Below are 21,910 nucleotides of genomic sequence, written 5' to 3' on the forward strand. Positions count from 1 at the left end.
ACATGTGAATACAGACGGTATTTTTTATTTTCAAGTTTTTCTTAATTGTTGGACAAGTTGTTATCCAAGTCCTCTGAGACCCTTCCTCCCTGGATACATAAATCCATGGATAGATGTAAGCCGTGACAATTATAACAGGACTTCGACACACTGTGTTAAAATATGGGTGTACTCAGAGAACTGCACTTTTTGTGTAGATCTATTTATTTAATCTGACACAAAATCTTCAAACTCATGACAACATACACACCCCTTGAATGTACATAGCTACACTTTCCACAAGCACACTAATCAAGGAATATTCCCCTCTCATTAAAATAAACTGCTGGTGAACAAGTATTGTTCTGAGAAACAATTTCTTCCTCTGTAACATCAGGTTCAAATTGATATCCCATATTTAATTCACTTTCTGCTGATGACATTTTAACGTTGATGCTTACACTGTGCCAAAAAGTACACAATGTGTCCTACTGACGTTAGCATCGGTGCTACCCTCTAGTGGCTGCTAAGAGACAATCCAGAAGGGAGGTAATGATTTTTTCAATATGGCAGCTCCCAAGGATTGAAAAGAGTAGTTAATCTTTATGAAATATCTCCCTACTGAAGAAAGCTACATCTTAGTGATTTTCAGAATTCATTATATACATCAAAATGACAAATCTAAACCCTTTGTCACATTTTCATGTTCACTTCCTTTAAAGTCTTTTGTTTCCTACGAATTTTCAGGGATGATAGATATTAACTTTTAAAATAGTTTTTTAAAAATTTATTTTGATTACATGTATGTCGCTTATTACGTAAGGATTTGACGTTTTTCGGGAATTTAAGGGGTCAATTTGTCCGTAAGTCTTCTCTGAAATTGTTGAAGATAGGAATTTGAAATTTTCAGTGATTGTGAGTTGAGTTCATAGTTGTGCTCAGTCAAATTCAATCTAAATTAAAAAAAAAAAAATATCAGAGCTCGGCAGGGCTCGAAAAAGCTCCACAATTTTTTCCCTGCATTTTTTTTTTATTCTATTCGTTGATGATAAGTTTTAGGGACCAGCCCCCTAATTAAGGGGCTAAGAGAGTCAAAATTATTTTCTAAATACATGTACCTGAAAAACAAAACGTAATTTGTTAAGCATCTTTAAAGTAAAGGTATTTGTTTAATTAACGTTCTACAACTGCTGTTACCAGCAAATTGATCATGGATGACATAAAAAGGAATTTTTGCTAAGGGAATAATGTACGAAACTTTGATACTTTCTCTCTCTTACACCAAAAGAACAATTTGTAAAGCATTATAGAACATAAGTGTTCAGAATGTGAGTCTTAACAATATACCACCATCAATTTTGTCTAACATCCCCTTTTTAAGGAATTTAGGGAATGACCCCTAAAACTGAATATCCTATATACATGTTGAAAATTGAAAACGTTGTATATAATGAGAAGACCTATTCAACGATATCAAGTTTTAGGTGCTAGCCCCTTAAATAAGTGGTCAAAAGTGTTAAGTATTATCTGAATATCTCAAAAATTAAAAAGAATTGAAGCAAAGTTGTTAGTTTAGAACAGCTGACGTCAGCAACATAAATCATTGATGACGTAAGAAGAGATATGTAGGGAAATAATGTACGAATGTTATATGCTCCCTATAGATCTCCTAAATGAAAACTATTTTGTAAAGCATTATAGAACGTAAATTGGTCAGAACGTTACTCTAAACAATATCCCACCATCAAATTTTGTCTTACGTAACACCTTTTAAGGAATTCAGGGGCCGGTCCCTAAAACTAAATACTGTATATCATATGTAAGTCGAAAACTGAAAACATTTTGTTACAAGTTCTAGAACAAAAGTTGTAGATAATGAGGAAACCTGTTTAACAATATTAACAATGTAGGGGTCAGTTCCTTAAATAATGGGCCGGAGGGGGGTCAAAAGTAATTCTCATTATCTCAAAAACTGGAGATAATAGACGCAAAGTTGTTTGTTGTGACGTTCTGCAACTGCTCATATCAGGTATCCGATCATTGATAACGTAATTAGGGAGACATGCAATCAATCAATGCTTTATTCTCATAAATGTACAGTCGTACATTACAGAGAGGAGGTTGGAAAATACAGAATACTGCATATACAACATGTACAGGAATACATATTTTTATATTACTATGTATAAAGTGGAGAAACATAGATTCATCAAATGAACATTACCACGAGACCAAGTTTTATCCTAATGAAATTATTAAAGCTACGTTAGGTTCACATTTTTCTTTACAACAAATAGAAATTTACATAAACTTTTAAACAGTGCAAGATTTGTTGATTTAAATAGTTTGTGGAATTTTATGATATTTGGATTCTTTGTTAAATTGTCAGACAATAAAGCTTTTCCGCAAGAAACTTTGATCACATCATTTCAAAATTGGACAGAGGACCTATTCGTTGCTTGCAACAAATTATTATTATCATTATTATTATTCAAACCAAATTTTGTCCAGGCCGTAACTTGAGAACCTTTTGACATACTTCAAACTTGGAACATGAAGATGTGGTATGAAGCGCATGGCACGATATTTTTTTTACCTTCACCTTTTTATAAAATCAATGTCAATCTTTTACATCAGAACCTGGTCCGAGATGCATAATGCCATTTTTTTTTTACCGTGACCCATTTTTTCATCGAAGGTCAGTCAAGTCAAGAAAAATACGGTCCAGCCAATATAACTCTAGAACTTTTAGACCTGAAAGTTGGAACACCCATATATGAGATTACACTAAGATGCACTGCATTACATTTTTTGATCTGGACACATTTCTTCAAGGTCAAATTACAAAAATACCAAACAGGCCATAATTTGAGAATTACCTTTTAACATGAAGACTTCAAGCTTGGAGCATGAAGAGGTGGTATTAAGGAAGGGTGCACAGCACCATAATATTTTACCTTGACCCATTTATAAGCCAAAGTCAATCTCTGGTTCAGGTCATAACTTAATTGAGAACCCTTTGACATTAGGACTTCGATCTTGGAACATTGAAAGAGGACATTAAGACAAGATGCAATGTTCCAACATTTTTTACCTTGACCCATTTCTTCATTCAAGGTAAAGTTAAGAAAAATATGACTCAACCATATAACTCTAGAACCTTTTGACCTGAAGACTTGAAAGTTGGAACACCTATCATTGAGATTTAGCAGAGATGCACTGCATTACAATTTTTGACCTGGGCACATTTCGTCAAGGTCAAATTACAAAAATGCCGTCAAATGATTACAAAAATGTGTTTATTTCTCAATTGAATAACTTGCTAACCCTTAAACACCAAGCCTCCATACTAAAGAGTACAATTAGTAGTAGGATATTGATGTAAGATTTATGACATGAACAAGACATTTACACTGGCCCTTGACATTGCCCGCATCATACTCTTGCACTCATTATTGTTGCCCCATTATAAGAAAATCAAACTTTGAAGGGGAAAATCTATTTTGTATTTTAAAAAAATTTTACCCACTAGTTTTTACTGGTGTGAAATTTGATGGAGCATCGTAATGGAGAGGTGGAGAGCCTTAGCTATTTCGATCTGTGAAGATTTCATAGCATCTGGTGTAGCATTTAGTTTACTTTATGCTATGAACAGTGTTATAAATCACCCAATGCATGGTATCTGAAGGTCCTGGGGCTTGAAATGCAGGCACGTAGAACCATGGGGGTGCCCTTTTTGACAACCTTCATTTCCCGTTATTTTTACATGCAAAGTAAAATAAAATGGCTGACCACCCCCCTCTCACATCGACTTTTTGATAGTATTATCGAATGGTAAGAATGTAAGCTTGAACTGATGGATTAAACCTAGGTAAGTGAAGGAGGACACCCCTACCGACTTTGTAGTTTGAGCAAATTAACATCAGATCTGTTACATTGTAAGTGGTTTTAAATTATTATCTTTTATTTTATTTGTCCAGAATTTTACATTGTGTAGTCAGCTCCCCCCCCCCACCCCCACTTTGAAAAACGATCAGGACCACGTGCCTGGAATGATTACAAATTGAATTAAACTTGCAGCATCCAGTTATTTAAAAGTTTTTGCATGTATTATAAAATGTTGCATTTTAAGATGTGCAGTAAATATGTAAGCATTTGTGTAATTTTTGCCACGTTATATTCGCCCCGCTGTCTAATGTACAGAAATTAAACACGGGACAAATTGTTAAGTTATCTTATTTCGATCTAATATTATTGGGGGGTGGGTGGGTTGAAGAGTGGCATTTATGAACTTTGAAATGATTGAATGTTGGTCAAAAGCTACACTAGGAGCTATTTTACATAGCAAAAATCCAGGGAACGTAATTTGAAGAGTACACATTATTTTGTTTTAAACTTGGAAATAAATGCATAAAATTATGATTATTTACATGAAATCATTTTGGACTAATTTTAATTCTTTTAAAAATTTTGAACGAAATTACCTTCATTATCCGTTTAACCCGGAAATTCACAAATCAAACCGAATCCTTCACATGTATAACAAGAGTGATGTCATCCGTGTAGTAATTAAGTTTCACGTGTAATGGCTTGGTGGGCTAAATCAAATTCAGTGGATTTGAAAAGCCACACTACTGCCTTATTGGATTTTCATGGATTGGAACTCTCAGTGACAGTAAAGCATACATTGATACATGCAGACATAAATATTCGAATAGTTGTATAAACATTTTCTTCACCGAGTTGAATGGATTTTCTCGATGTGTTCTCTGGCGTGATATTCCACAAAAATGTCCACAATTACATAAAACAAACTTAAAATTCTTGTACATAATGGCATGCATGAATAGAATTTTTATAACAGTAAAAAAAATCACAAATAATCAATTACAGTAAATGTACTAGTTTAAAATATCTCGATATGAAAAATATGTAATCTATATGGCGAAACGTTTGAACGTCAGAAAAAGTCATCGATTTTACACGTGTTTCTAAAGAACCTATCTATCAATCCGTACATCGATTTAACAAACGAATATGAGATTAGATGACAATTAACATACTTCAAATGATCCGATTTATTTAACCCACAACATATAAACTAGTTTGTCCAGTCCATAACCCCCCTAGTAAAATAACCATATACTTGGTAGCAGCATCACGCTGTTTTGTCATAAAATGGAATTATTTTATGCATCCCCAAGGCATGATTGATCTGTTGATCAAACAGACTGTCACCTTATGTAGACCGTCTCACTCGCAGCCTGACGCCCTCGCTGCTCACACGGATACTCAAGTTAGCCCAATGGACAGGGTTTAAAGTTTGAAAGGTATGGTCTTACTCATCCCCGAATTATGCACTGATAAGTGAAAATCTTCCCCCGCACGATACCGTTGACGTTTGCGTCGGCGATAATCGAGACCACGCCCCTCTACGAGTAGCAAAGATTGTGCATTTCTCATGAATGGATAGGCTAGTGGTATCTACTGATCCGATAGAACAGGGAAGTTTTAACTTGTGAAATATTTATTTGCAATAAGTGAATACAAGCGGAACATCGAGTTTCTGCAGGTAAGTTATAAATTTGATAAAAAGCATTTTGATTAGAGTCTGGAGCAGTGCGCAATGCTACATGATGTGCGTGAAATATTTAAAAAATCCCAATATTTATTTGCTTATTTTTAGTTGACCTGGATATGAATGCTAGCTGTACAGTAATAATGTAATTTATATCCTATTTCTGTGTCGTGTGTAGGAGAGAGAGAGAGAGAGAGAGAGAGAGAGAGAAACTACCAATGTTCAACTGTGTAATACAAGTCGCAATCTGTTTCCTCTTTCGATTTATATGCGTCGAGCCGAAAACAGAAAATACACATGTTTTATGAATCCCACCACGCCCCTGGATGATTGTTTGGAGTGTAATTTTCAAATCGAATTATATTTTTCCTCCTTTCCACCTTTTTTGTCACAGTAAACAATTTCGATGAGCGTCTATATATATATGTGTGTGTGTGTGTGTGTATAGGCAGTGTGATTGTTATTCAATCTTTTGTAAATTTTTCTTATGTACCTTATATTATGTCAATTAGTACCGTGCAGTGTGTGTGTGTGTGTGTGCGTATGTGTGTGTGTGTGTGGTGTGTGTGTGTGAATAGAACATAATGTACCAAATCATCCATCAACGCCCTCAATACGCGATTCATGTCGCATTCCAGATTCACTCGACCACGCCTTTTGTAGTGAAGTGAAAAGATACTACTTCAATTTATGTAAGACCTTGAAGTACATATCAAATTGTACTCTACCCAATACAGTGCCCTTTATGTCGATATCATTCATGGTTTTAATTTTCGGCCGGGTAGTGATTGTACATAGTTTAATAATTACGTAATGCTTTGTCAACAGGAATTGTAAACACTTTAATTTGCGTGTTGTGCAGTACACTGTACTGTGTATATCATATATCCGTAATCGCTTTATACATGAAGTTCTTTCATGCTGTACATGATGTATATGTGCATGTAATAAGTAAAGTAAAATGAACCTTTATTAGGTTTAGATGGCCGTGGTAAACAAAGTCAATAGCAGGATAACCCACGAAAGTTCAACTCTCTTACTTAATGGTGGGGTAACCAAGGGATCGCGTACCCCGAGTCAGGCGTGGTTACCAACATCGCGTGGATAAATATCGTACACCTGCTATGCTCACCTGCGGTTGATGTCTTGTTAATTACCTCCTGGGATCCCGATATATGTCGTATTGTTTGTGTGATGATTGCAATTATAACAGCTGCTGAAATTTTTAGGGTATAACCCCCATGAGGAAACACCGTTTAAAAACCCTTTAAACATCATATGTTGCCTTAATTGTCTTCGCGAAGTTGTCAAATCAACTGTCATATTGTCCTTTATTTTGATCGATTTTACATTATCTAACGAAACAAGATAATGTATTTTAAAACAGAAAACGCGGAAAATATCTTTTTTCCGACTATAATTGTGCTTTTTTTTTTTTTTTTTGCAAGACAATCGATGAAAACAGCTACACAAAACTGATGAACAAGATAGTCTTAATATACTAACAATCGGGGATGTAAAATACCGAAATATATACGTGTTTTGTTTTTCCATCATTTGCCATGGGCACGAGCGGACTAATAAGACCTAGTTTCCCGCCTTAGGGGCTTATATCTGACCAATATGATCGATTTTTTCACCAAAAACTAAGCACTATGGAATGTTAAATGCAAGGAATATACTTTTAGATCCAATTGCATGCACTTGTAACATTGGTACAAAAGCGCTCTTGTTTTATAACCATGATTACACATGTATACTACAGTTAAGCTATTGTACTGTGTAGCGCACTGAAGAACGACGGGGAGCTCTTCTCTACATTGGTGCTCTGCATAATTTTTACAAGGTCATAACTTGATAAAAGCAAAGCAACAAAATGGAGAATAGCATTCTTTGACGTAAGCTTTCACTGGCTCTGTAGTCGGTGAAATAAATACTGGACAAGCCCCCCCCCCCTCCAACCCCCACCCCTAAAAAAACCCACGTAAACACAAGCCCCTTCTGCGTGTTCAATAGGTGTGTTACACTAAAGATAGTTTCGCGGATATCTTGCAAATTTAAGTCTTGGGGACCTACAATGAAAATATTTAAGATTGTGACATTGTTTTCATACAGATGATTTCCCGCGGCTGGTAGACATAGCAATTCTAGCTAAAGTACAGTGTATATGAATGACAACAAAAAAACAACCTTCGGACCGCATACTAATATGGGCCTCATTAATAATCATGTTACGCCGATAGCTTCTACTCATGAAATGTTGTATTGGACAAATTATTAATGTTTTAGCCCAGACACAAGACTTGTTTTTCTTCAATGTAAATGTTACATTTCATTTATGGCTTTAAAAAAAAAACACCTAGAGAAATCGTCCTATTTCTAGAAAATGTGGACATTGTTGAGGTGTAGACGTCAGAGCCCTGGAATCAGGAGCCAGCCGAATTGTGTTAGTGTTCAATATTTATCATGTAGAACATGAACTGAATTCATTTATCTCATCACAGTAACTGTCAATTACACAATTGTATACAGAGGTTTAGTATTGTACATAAAAATGATGGTAATAAATCATTAAATGTTTTTAAGGCATGCGTGAGTATGGAGATTGGCAACACATACAGTTTAAGAATCGAGTAGTTTAGGGATCGGGGAGTATATTTGGGATCGGGGAGTAGTTTAGGGATCGGGGAGTATATTTGGGATCGGGGAGTATATTTGGGATCGGGGAGTAGTTTAGGGATCGGGGAGTATATTTGATGCTGCTATGTTGGAGAAGCTTGGATTCAAGCCGGTTTGACTTAGGCGGTTCCTCATCCATCACGTAGTGTGTCATGCATCGGGAACGTCATGTATCGTAATCATACAAAATAGGACGATAGCAAACGGGTTCTGTATGTAGACACCGTGAGAACATGATTGTAGGCGTGGGTGTGCGTGGTTGATCAAATATACCTACCTGTGCATGATTATTTTTATAGTCTAAACAACATAATCTTGTACATACTCTGAATTTTAAATGCCTAAACATTTTGAATCTCAAAACATACATTATATATCCGTTATATCTTAAAGGGACGGTTTCTTTTTCACTTTTAATGATCAAAATCTGCTGTCTAATGTGTTTAAGAGTTCACATAAAAATTATCAAAAAAGCTCATTTTAGAGAGTTTATTATTTGTTTTGTAAACAAAGATTGCGGTATGTTATTGTTTATGAAATTTTCAAAAGAAATGGATATCGATCTAAGTTTATTATATCTTTCACATTTCGAGCATTTTGGGGGCAAATGTATCATCTAAAGTTAAAATTTGTGACTATGCAAAATTAAGATGCTTTATATTACAAAATCAATATTTCAATTGTTTGTTTGTATACATAAAAAGACTCGAGTCTTTGTTTATATAACACAGATTTAAGGCTAAGATATTGCTTTAATTCTTGCATTCAGAAGGTCAAAATTTTGGCTGTCAATATTAAATGAGTTATATTTTTAATGTTTGCCATCAAAAATGAAAAATATTTTTATCAAAAATCGTGAACCAGTCCCTTTAATATGAAAATTTTTGGTACATTTATTATGATACTTCTCCAAACCTAGATCACGTTTTCATGCATGTAGATATAACACTTATTTTACCTTCACTACCTACGATGTTTACATATCATTAAACTTCAAAAAGTTGTTTTTAGCTCGCCGGAATGATTGTCCTATATCTTTTGAACCAAGGGGGGTAGGGTCATAGATGCCTAATTTAGAGACTTTTGTTTTGGTACCAAGACTTTTGACCTAGTGACCTTTACTGTGTACTTTGACCTACTTTTTAAATCTTAACCTGGACTATATATTTTAACCAAGAGGGATAGATAGGGTTTTGATATTTCACATATAGATGCCTCATGAAGAGAACTTTGTTTTGGTACCAAGACTTTTTGATCTTGTGACCTTGGACTTTGACCTACTTAAAAAAAACTTTAACCTTGGTTATATATTTTGAACCAAGAGTGATAGGGATTTGATATTTCAAATATAGATGCCTCATTAGAAGGCATTTCTTTTGTTACTATAGCTATTGACCTTGGACTTTGACCTACTTTTCAAAAACATTAACTTTGGCTATGTCTTTTGAACCAAAGGGATAGGGATTTGATATTTCATATTTAGATACCTCATGACCAGGCCTTTGATATGGTATTAAAACTTTTGATCTAGTAACATTGGACTTGACCTATTTTTCAAAAACTTTAACCTTTTGAACTAAAGGTATAGGTTACGTAGAGTTATGCTTCCCTACGAGCTATGTCGTCTTCTGACAACTCTTGTTGTATAAATGCACGACAAGATGACATCACAGTTACCTACATTGTACATGTAAACTGGCAGAAAGTGATCCTCTTTTCCAGTGTATATCGATCTCCAATACCGGATCCAAGGTCCGGTATGATTTAAGGAACTATGTAGTGGATACACCATTGGCGAATGTAGTGGCTGTTTGAGTCCGGCAGAGTCTATCATGACATTTAGGTTTTCTCTAAGAACAATAGTATTTATCGATTGAACACCACCCTGCATAAATCATATCGTAACACAAGTAGTCCCGGGACATTTCGGAAATCGACTGAAGATATACAAAGCCTAGAATTTAGATGGGTCGTATTTGATGTTGGAGATTATTTTCAGGATATTTTATGATTTTGTGTCTATTGGGAAATAAGCACAACTACATGTCCCCGTGTTGTACGCTAGCTTCAAAGTGATGACGAAAAGTTAAGTGGTCACATGTTGTTGAATATTGTGCACTACACAGCAATTAGAATGTTGGACAGCAAAAGCGTTTTGGAAAAGCAACAGTGACTAGATCTACGGTTGGGTCACTGGGAAATCCCTACGATAGGTCATGTAATCCTGGCCCAGGTTTTTTTTTTACTAGGATACTGGACAGCACACGTCTTCTGTCAGTTCAGGTAACTGTTCACCAAACTGTTCAATAAGAACAGTGTTGGGATTGCTTTTGACGATTTAGTTATACCTGTAGTTCTGTATAATAATTTCTTGATATCGGACGTTATCATACAGTAAGAATATTCACCTCAACCTATACAATAACTTGTATAGTAAGAAGTGCTAACACAGGGAAACACATAGGCATGTAATACAATTTTCTCACATAATCACGAGTGTTAAACCAACATTACCATGCGAGACAGCTGTTTTGAGATGTTTTTTTAAAATTATATGGTTACCTTAACTTATTTTACTCCTATATGAGGTTTATACAATAAAATGACTATTCGTCCTGTAGCACAAGAAAACACGCTACCTGGACTATTTCCGTAGGGAGGGCAGTTGTAGTTGCATCCGGCCACATTGTGCTCTTTATCTACATTTACTTCTTAATCCTTTAATAAAAAGCATTGAAAAGTTATAATATCTTCTTATAAGTTATTACTGTACAGACCGGATCACTAAGAAGTCGGTTACGCGTATGAATACTCTTGAGCATGCTGTCTGCATCTCGGCCCCACGTGTGCAGAATGAAACAAAGATTTGTTTGGAACATTTTATTCCAAAGTTGGACTTCAGCAAATTAGTAAACTGTGAAATTGAATACATTACAATATTCTTGAAAACATTGAAAAATAAATTTTGGATAGATGTATTTAAATCATGGTTTACATTGCATAACCTTAGTAAAGAGTCTGGTGTTGCTGCTGATGCACCTCTATTTTATAACCCAAATATTCATATTGGTGGAAAATCATTTTATAATAAACAAATGTTTGACAGCGGCATCAAACAACTAATACCCCCATCACACTAGGCCACGTTCGCACTACGACCATGTAAAAATTTATGATCGTAGAGCGATCGGGTACGTCGTAGTAAGGTCGTAGTAAGGTCTTTATGGTCGTGATGGTCGTGGAGCAACTTTGAACATGCTCAAAACAAACGTAGTGCGGTCGTGGTCAAATTTGATCGTAGTGGAAGCGTAGTAAGGACGTACTAAGTTCGTATTTAGATCGGCATGGTCGTAGTAGCATCGTAATGGGATCGTGATGCAGAAGAAACCGACTGCACTGCGATTCCACTACGCTCTCTATACGACCATCCCGTTTTCACTACGTTCTCATTACGATCATCCCATTTGCACTACGTTTTCTTCACGCTTCCGCTACGATCACGGCACGTCCATACTATGTTGTTGAAGACTGTAGTAAGTTTCTACCAAGATCATCCCGTCCTTAACACGTTCTCACTACGATTTCACTGCGCGCAAGCCACGACGGAATCACGTTCTGTTCTCCCCCATACACTGGTATAAAAACTGAACAAAGGTTGCATATGACCATTGCTTCTTTGGAATCATGAAAAGGCCAGACCAAGAAATATTGATGGAGATGTTGATGCATATTCAGTATATGGCACTTAACGACCAAGCTGCTAGACAAGAAGGTTCTGAGCTGTATTTATACTGAATCTGGATCTGATTCAGCTGCTGCAAAGTGTGGCGACAGCGGCGCGGAAACGTGGTAGAACCGTAGTAAGATCGTGGTAGAATCGTTGTAAGATCGTGGTACAATCGTGGCAGAAGCGTAGGAAACTCGTGTTGCAGTCGTGGGAGTCGTGGTGAGAGCGTAGTTAGAACGTGATGGACGTAGTGGGAGCGTAGTAAGAACTTGATGTACGTAGTGAGAACGTGGTGGAATCGTAACAAGGCCGTAGTTTAATCGTAGTGGAGTCGTGATAAGAGCGTAGTTAGGACGCAGTAACATCGTGAAGACAGACAAAATTACAAATTCATGCCGTTGCACTACGATCTCACCACGATCTAAAAAAAATATGATAGAACGTAGTGAGGTCATGATGGTCGTGATGTAGTGTGACAGGGCCATTAATGATATAATCAATGAAGATGGTTCATTTCTTGGTTTTGAATCGTTTTGCAATACTTATCCAAATACAAAGATTATTTTTTAAGAATATAATAGCATTATTCATGCTGTTAAGGCTTGGGTGAAAAATTGTGGATGTGACAAAACTATCAAAAAGCTCACAAATCCATTGATTATGTCAAATATATATACAGTGTTGAAATGCAACAAATGAAAACTTTTTTATGAAATTATAAATCAAAATACCTCAATCACATCAGGCAAAACAAAATGGAGTGAGCTTTTAGAAGATAACACTAAAAAATGGAAAATAATTCATAAAATACCCTTCAGAGTGACAAAAGATAGCAAAATCAGATGGTTTCAATACAGAATTATAAACCGAATCTTAGCTACAAACTCTTTTTTATTCAAAATCAAGAAAATTGACTCAAAGTACTGCGATCATTGTCATTCTGAAGAGGAAACAATAGAACATATTCTGTGGGAATGTGATTTTTTACAATTATTCCTAGCAGAATTTGAGCATTTTTTGGAAGATAAGACTGATTTACAGATAGCTATTACAAAAAATCTTTTATTCTTGGTTTTATTGAAAATAATAGTCTGATACAAAACACTATTGTCTTATGGCTTAAATACTATGTGTATACAGCAAGATGCACTGAGAAGTCCTTGAGTGTGCGTGCTGCAATTTCACAAATGATTTTTTTTTATGAAACTAAAAAATTTATTTCGTATAAAAATGGTAAAAAGGAAAAGTTTGATGTCCAATGGAATCATGGAACCTTCTGTTTTCGTAACTTCTCTCTCTTCCTCTTTTTCTTTCTCTCTCAAATCCCACATACCTTCAGCTCATATGCTTTGTTTCTTCTTTTTCTTTTTTCTTTTGGTTCTTTTGATTTTTTTTCTCTCTGGATATAATACTAATGTATATCTGATGTACCGGTATGTGCACAAAAATAAAAAAAATTATAAAAAAAAAAAGAAAAAAGATTTGTTGCCCATTTCCGTCTCAGACAATGTAAATGCACCCCATTCGATGCCTAGAGAAGTTTATCCTACTTTAATGTGGTTAATATCACCAACCAAGCACAAAAAATAAGAAATTAACCCAAATGCGGAATTTTTCAACAATTCTTCATTCAGTAACTCTACTTTCAATATCTCGAAATGACAACATGGTCGACTGTCACCGGTACACTACCTAATAGTGACTGTAGGTCTACGCTGTTTACAATTAGACAAATTAGGGGAATATAAACTTCTTTTTTTTATATATTAATTTGATGTTTTAGATATTAATTAGAAATCAATTAAAGAATGAGGTTATTAAAATTTTATAGTATTGCGCATTCTTTTCTTTTATGATATGACATCATTTGTGCTGTTTCAATGGCTATTCCTATCAACTTACCCAAAGGATTAGGCGGGAATTTTAAAATATAGATAAAAATGCGCACATATTAGCAATATATTATTATTTTTTGAAAATGTAGTCTCATAACTGCAACGCTGTGTGCAAACAAATTTTCATAACGCGCGTTGTTTGATTATCGTCTGCCACTGAGAATGGCAGAGACAGAGTGATTAGCCAAGATTGTTTTCGGTATAATAAAACAGTTATCAAATGTATATTCGGCTAATAATCAGAAGTTCAGAACTGTTGACCTCTGACTAAAGCCCTCGATTAATAGTTCTTACCTTGGGGTAGACAAAATGACAATTGCCCTCATACGCATTTAATAACCTTATGTTGTGGGATAGGGAAATTCTACCTCTGGGACGAGCTTCAGTCTAAGACTCGGCAAAGGCTTGTCACAGACTGCGAATCTTTCCCCCTCGATGAAATTTCCCAATCCCACACCAATACAATCTATTAATCTTGTACATTCACTGTCTGCTCACTTGGAAAAATTGCAGGAATTGTAATATTCAGCGAATGGTGACGTATAGTGGTAAATCTATATTTGTTTCCTTTTCATACATGTATCATGTTTGAAGCATATAATTGATATATAAAGTACTATTGTTCTTTCAGTAAAGTAGAACTAAGAGCCTAGAAACATGGCAAACAATACCAACACGACACCCATGGTTGCTCCGGAATGTCCTACAATTAATTTGGATAACTACACATGTTCAAATGCTCTGTTGTTGCCCATACTTAACGAGTACACGTGGTCTGCAGGAACTAGAATCGTTTTGTATTTGGTTGCAATGGTATGGTGCTTTCTCGGAGTAGCCCTGATTGCCGACGTTTTTATGTGTGCCATTGAAAAAATCACATCAAAAACAGCGAAGGTGAGAATTCCCGATCAAAATGAACCGGATGGATTTAGAATGATTGAAGTCAAAGTATGGAACGACACAGTTGCGAATCTAAGTCTTTTGGCGCTTGGTACCAGCGCTCCTGAAATCTTACTGTCAGTTATTGAAATCGTTGGCAGGAAGTTTGAAAGCGGAGAATTGGGACCTGGTACTATTGTTGGTTCAGCGGCCTTTAATCTTTTAGTGATATCAGCTATTTGTATACTCTCTATCCCAGATGGGGAGACGCGAAGAATCGCCAATATGCGAGTATTCGGATTAACGACATTCAGCTGTATTTGGGCCTACGTCTGGTTGTCGCTCGTTATCCTCGTGATTTCCCCCGGAGTGGTGGATCTTTATGAAGCCATCATCACTTTCTTGATGTTCCCAGCACTTATTATTGGAGCATACCTGATTGACAAGAAACCTTGCATGAAGAAAGAAGAAGCTGTCGAAAACGGAATGGTTGGAATTTCCTTGGGTAAGTTGGGTTTATCTCCCATTTTCATGCTCTTTAGTATAAAAACATTTGCTGAGACACCAGGTTTGCCTCCGTGACAGGAAACCGGAGCCGTGCTATTTTTGATCAGTCGGTTGGTGACGCTGACCTTTGTCAGTATTTTTGAACTACACAAGATAGGATATATGTCAGGTGAAGGTCGGTCATAGAAGGTCACATTCTCTCTCAAGTACATCCTGTTTCTTAATCATAATATATAGAATGAAAATAGTGTCCGTAGTCACTGTCTTTTAGTTGGTAGTATTTGGGGTGTTTTTTGCTGAAATTGCATTCTACATAAGTAAAAATGTGACTTGAGGAATTAACCTTTGCATCCATCATATAGGGAAAGTTTGGGTGAGCTTCCTGCATTTGGCTAGGAGCAAACTTTCTACGTTGTGCATGCATGGTGAAGATAACGAACAGTGATTAATCTCATAACTCCTGCATGTACTCCTTATCTTTGTTTAAATTTCCTCTATTCATTTTAAATCGACGTGTGTCGTTAATCAGATGTAAATAGTTTGTCTATGCCGTAATTCGACGTTTCACCACGCCTCTGGCTGATATCTGGATTGTAGATTAAGTTTCCTTCCTATCCACAATCTGTGTCGCAGGAAAAGACAATTTCCTTGATAAATTGTGAATGCATCGATTTCAGATCGAAACTGTAAACTATCAAGCGTTTAGCCTGTTATCACCGACTATCACTTTAAATGCTAAAATTGTCTTTGTTTTCAGCTTTGTTGTCATAAATAGAATCCATTCAAAGATAAATCAAATTTCAGTGGATAATAGAGAACACCAGAAAACAACCTAAAGTCACCTTTCTATCCCGGATTATTGATTTATTTTTATTGTCCAGATGTGTTGCATGTATATATATGTACAACATAGCATGATCATTCATTTTTAATGCATTAGTTAATGGACGACCGTGCTTCGTGTTCATGGGTCCAACACTGGCTTTGTACTGGAAGTTACGATTCATAAAGTCCAGTACCGTACATCATAACAATTTACTAAGGGGTACTAGTGTTAAATGCAGTAAATGATGACTAACTCACTGTACAGCTATCTAATGCTGATTTGTAATTTTCTCTTCGTTTTAGAGGGTTATGCAAATGAGCCGTTGACAACAGGTAGCCAGACGTTTTCGTCCGAGTGATTTGGTTGCTAAGTTGCATGGATAGAAGTCTTATTTATTTATGTAGAATAATTTATGTTTTCAAACAAAGATTTCTACTCTTTAGAAACTAGGAAGTTTCATGAACATATTAAAGGTGCTGGGAAAAGTAACCATGTTCATCTAAAGTAGAAATCTTTGCTAGAAAAAAGTTGTAATACGTATTTGGTTTCTCTTCTATCTTAACTCAAAATTACTCACCACTTTCTCACATATTAATGTTCTTTCATCTTTTACAGTAATATCAGACATATTTGGTGTAGTAATCTGAAATAATGGCTAGAATGACGTCATCTATAATATGCATTATTGTATTTATCCATTACTTCACTTTTCCTATACAAAACGAAACTCCTAAATGCTGGTAGCTCGATTCTAGACAGCATTTTGGATACAACTTCTGTATATAATGTATACTGCTTTTCAACTAACTTGAAAGTATTTTGTCTTTTAAGCAAAACAAAACTACTGAGCTAAAACATTCATATGTTTGGTGCTTTGCCAAATTAACTAAAATAGAAAACTATTTTAGATGTGTGAATTTATTAAGAAATCTGCTTTCAAAAGTGGTACGAAAGTACTTATATATATATGTATGTATCGATGTTGCACGTTTCTGGAATGAGAAATAGGGTTTGGGTACCGTTCATTTATATTGAAAATAAACTGCATGTATCTGATTTAACATTATTACTTAACAATATACTATATCATATATATTATAGTCAAAATGAAATGTAGAAGAGAGAAAAATAACATCATCACATAAGCATGCATTTTATGATTTCATAACTTGTACATGTATTAGGAAAATATACTAATACATGCACATATATTTTGTACAGAAATTTGTAGTCACGAACAGAAAGTTACAAATTCGAAATTGTATGAATCTTCAGTAAAAATGAAATACGATTTTATTAATAAATAGATTAAAGCATATGCTGTAAATACATGCCAATATTACCAGTCTTTTTTTTTTTTCATCATGAAACTGCTCATATTTTCATGTTCACTGGTTCAGCTGAGACCTCTGAGTTTGCTATTATACCGAAAGGTAACGTATGCATTCCTTCTACACAAACCCTATTTCTCGCGTCATCAAGCATTGCTTCTGGTTGTTTTATGGTAATTCGGTTAATACCATTTTGATTGAGTTTAGGCTTTTATTTTTATGGGTTTGGGGTGACTATATCAATATTCGCGGAAAGACGAAAAGAAAGAATTATTCAGGTTCACCGTAGAGATATTCAATTTCATACATGATCTTCAAAAGATAATCATTCGAGTAATACAAGGTCATACATTTTCAAGAACATATATATTTTCATTTTTCAGATGAAAAACCCGCAGCAGCTGGAGAAGAAAAAGAGAAACCGTCTAACAAAAACCTTCTAAAATTAGCCAAGGTAACAATGTTTTGTCTAATATGTCCGACAAAGAGCAGAATTGCATCTTCAAGCAGACATGTGTGATCTACTTTTCTGATGTTTTTTACGATTAGTTATAATACCGTTACAATTAGGCGGGTTCGTAATTAGGTAGTTGAAAATTATGTTATTGCAGGTATGTTTCTCCTATATCCTGTGTAATTGAGTAGGGAGTATTGATTTAGGTGTATCAACAACAATGCATTCATTCTATTCATGCGAACAAATTGTCGATTGGATGACTCATATGTATTATTATCGGAACATACTTAGTATTGACTTGTGATCACTTTTCATAAAATTGTCAATTTCTCGTAGAACATTCACATGAAAAGAATTTGATGTTGTGAAGTAAGGTTAGTTTTTTACCTTCTTCATAAATGTACATTTCATAATTGCACAGGCTTCTTGCTTCTTCCTTTTGACTTCAGCGCTTGAGTTATCATCTTTATAAATGTATTGCAAAAACTCCTGGGTGCCAGTAGATGGCGTTGGGTAACGTAATTCATTTTCTCAAGAGTCACTGTTCAGAAATTCGCCAGCATAGCAAATGCTGTAACGGTAATCTCTTCTTATTGTCTAAGTAGCATTTTCCCCCTCGTGTTTGAGATGAGAATGTTGCGTCACAAGGTATGCTCATAGGAATTCCAAGACAAGTTTAAAAGAACATTAGTTTTCAGAGTAGTCTGATTCAGAAGCTGTTTCAAGACTTGTATTGGAAGTACCTGTACGTGTATTTCCTAAGAACATTTCATTTCTGCAAATTGCATGTAATCGAGATTCTTTCCATCTTTTTGAATCTGATTACTATATACATGTAGTATGCCACTTGTTTTATTATTTCCTCGCAACAATTTGAGGAGGGACGAAGTAACTGTGTTGGGTGCGTGAGAGAGTTGAATCTTGTATGCCAGTTTTAAACAAAACCGTAGTGCAGTGATGGTCAATAAACTTTCCTTACGTGTTCCCCATTGCGAGTTGTCGAACACCATTCATTTTCAAGGTCGTTGTCGAACACTTGATTTTCAAGGTCATGAATCAAAATTCTTGACAAATCTTGTGGGCTGTTTTCAGACGAAACATCAGAACTGGTATCATCTACTTAAACTCCACAATAATACTTGCGAATTAAGGCCATAGTCATAGAGCTATGTTATGGACACCATCGTTATGAAACCGTTTCCCCTTTGGATGCCTTTTCTTAAAATAACTAGTTAACGTTGAAACCTGTTCAGAATAACCATGCGTGTTGTGAAAAAAACTCCTGTGATATATAAACACTGACGTTTCCCCCCAGGAACATGGTGATGCTTTCATAGATCGAGTTTCATTTCATTGCCTTTACCACAAAGGACATCAATATTTCATATATATATATATAGTGTATACAAGGATAGAACGGGAATTATTTCCAAGTTTGTGCATGCTAGTGTTAGTGTAAAGAAATACAAGTTTGTGCATGCTAGTGTTAGTGTAAAGTGCATGCTAGTGTTAGTGTAAAGTGCATGCTAGTGTTAGTGTACAGAAATACGAAGCTATGAAAATCGCTGGATGTGTTGAACTAATCTGATTCAAAATACCCGTATGTTGCATGTACATGCAGTGAAACGATTATAAACTGACAGACAGACAAACAGATACGTCACATCGAGGTCTTGCCGTGCTTCGCAGTTGACATAGAAATGTACCTTAAATGTATATCGAATTAGACATGCAAACTTCTCTTTATAATAATTAGTTCTGTAGTCTTTTGATGTTATGAAATACTTTTCAATGTAATAATCGGATCAAACACCCTTCTTTACTGTCATCGTACATGTTCGTGTTAGATTTAATACAAATACATTTAATTCATGCACATGCTTGTCAACACCATTATGCTCCAAATCATAATTAAGAGTCTACAAAGGTGAGATATGTGGATATGTTTCCAATGATTTTTCCAGACATTGGAAATTTAAATTTTTCTTTTACATCCAAATCAAAATTACCATTTTCACTTTCTGTGGTATTTTCTGACACTCAGGACACCAAAGAGACCCCCCCCCCCCCTATTTTCCATGCTATAAACCTAAACTTATCTTATTTCAACGTAATTGTACGTACGTAATCACACTTTAGCTCACTAGAGTTATAAGCTCAGGTGTTTTTAGCTCACCTGAGCTAAAAGCTCAAGTGAGCTTTTCTGATCACTCGTATTCCGGCGTCCGTCCATCTGTCCGTCCGTCTGTAAGCTTTTAACATTTTTGACTTCTTCTCAAAAACCACTGGGCTAATTTCAACCAAAGTTGGCACAAAGCATCCTTAGGTAAAGGGAATTTTAAATTGTTAAAATAAAGGGCCGGGCCATCTTCCTAGGGGAGATAATCAAGAAAAGGTAAAAATAGAGTAAGGTCATTAAAAAATCTTCTCAAGAACCACTGGGCCAGAAAAGATGAAATTTATAGATAAGCTTTATTAGGTATTGCAGATTTTAAATTGTTAAAATCATGGCCCCCGGGGGTCGGATGGGGCCACAATAGGGGATCAAAATTTTACATACAAATATATAGGAAAAATCTTTAAAAATCTTCTTCTCAAGAACCACTGAGCCAGAAAAGTTGAGATTTATATGAAAGCTTCCTGATATAGTGCAGATTCTAAATTGTTAAAATCATGGCCCCCGGGGGTCGGATGGGGCCACAATAGGGGATCAAAATTTTACATACAAATATATAGGACAAATCTTTAAAAATCTTCTTCTCAAGAACCACTGAGCCAGAAAAGCTGAGATTTATATGAAAGCTTCCTGACATAGCGCAGATTCAAGTTTGTTAAAATCCTGGCCCCCGGGGGTCGAATGGGGCCACAAGGGGGGATCAAAGTTTTACATACAAATATATAAGGAAAATCTTTAAAAATCTTCCTCTCAAGAACCACTGAGTCAGAAAAGCTGAGATTTATATGACTGCTTCCTGATATAATGCAAATTCAAGTTTGTTAAAATCATGGCCCCCGGGGGTAGGATGGGGCCACAAGAGGGATCAAAGTTTTACATACAAATATATAGGAAAAATCTTCTTCTCAAGAACCACTGAGCCAGAAAAGCTGAGATTTATATGAAAGCTTTCTGATATAGTGCAGATTCAGGTTTGTTGAAATCGTGGTCCCCGGGGGTCGAATGGGGTCACAATAGGAGATCAAAGTTTTACGTACAAATATATAGGGGAAATCTTTAGAAAATCTTCTCAAGAACCACTGATCCAGAAAAGCTGATATTTACATGAAAGCTTTCTGACATAGTGCAGATTCAAGTTTGTTAAAATCCTGGCCCCCGAGTGTCGGATGGGGCCACAATAGGGGATCAAAGTTTTACATACAAATATATAGGGACAATCTTCAAAAATCTTCTTCCCAAGAGCCACTGAGCCAGAAAAGCTGATATTTACATGAAAGCTTCCTAACATAGTGCAGAGTTAAGTTTGTTCAAATCATGGCCCCTGGGGTAGGATGGGGCCACAATAGGGGATCAAAGTTTTACATACAAATATATAGGGAAAATCTTTAAAAATCTTCTTCTCAAGAACCACTGAGCCAGAAAAGCTGATATTTACTTGAAAGCTTTCTGACATAGTGTAGATTCAAGTTTGTTAAAATTATGGCCCCCAGGGGTAGGATGGGGCCACAAGGGGGGATCAAAGTTTTACATACAAATATATAGGACAAATCTTTAAAAATCTTCTTCTCAAGAACCATAGGGCCAAAGAAGTTCACATTTACATGAAAGCTTTCTGACATAGTGTAGATTCAAGTTTGCAAAAATCATGGCCTCCAGGGGTTTCTCACATTAAGGGTCACACCATTTTTAAAGGGAGGCAATTAAGAAATAGTGAAAATATGGTGGCTTATTTTAAAATGTTCTCAGAACCACTTGACCAGAAAAGACAAAACTTGTGTGAAAATAGGTAGCGTGGGACCGCAATAGGGTATCAAAGTTTAAATGAGAATATACAGCAGGGTCACACAAGATTATATTGATATGCGATGATTGCCAA

At 35.7% G+C, this 21,910-nt stretch overlaps 1 protein-coding gene across 9 annotated transcripts in view; it reads left to right on the top strand.

Moving 5' to 3' along the window:
* The window catches only part of LOC125671424 (sodium/calcium exchanger 3-like), a 40,065-nt gene that overhangs the window by 11,294 nt on the left and 6,861 nt on the right, over window positions 1-21,910 (top strand). The window contains exons 1-5 of one of the 9 annotated variants that reach the window (XM_056161603.1): window positions 5,165-5,309; window positions 14,490-15,242; window positions 16,373-16,402; window positions 17,471-17,503; window positions 17,785-17,855. In XM_056161603.1, coding sequence (XP_056017578.1) covers window positions 14,516-15,242; window positions 16,373-16,402; window positions 17,471-17,503; window positions 17,785-17,855 — 861 coding nt within the window. In that variant the 5' untranslated portion in view covers window positions 5,165-5,309; window positions 14,490-14,515. Of the gene's footprint in view, window positions 1-5,164; window positions 5,552-14,489; window positions 15,243-16,372; window positions 16,403-17,470; window positions 17,504-17,784; window positions 17,856-21,910 lie in introns of those variants that run through there. The other 8 variants (XM_056161601.1, XM_056161602.1, XM_056161606.1 and 5 more) reach the window with 8 other exon arrangements.

The sequence above is a fragment of the Ostrea edulis genome, chromosome 4 (assembly GCF_947568905.1).
Source record: "Ostrea edulis chromosome 4, xbOstEdul1.1, whole genome shotgun sequence".
Taxonomy (NCBI): domain Eukaryota; kingdom Metazoa; phylum Mollusca; class Bivalvia; order Ostreida; family Ostreidae; genus Ostrea; species Ostrea edulis.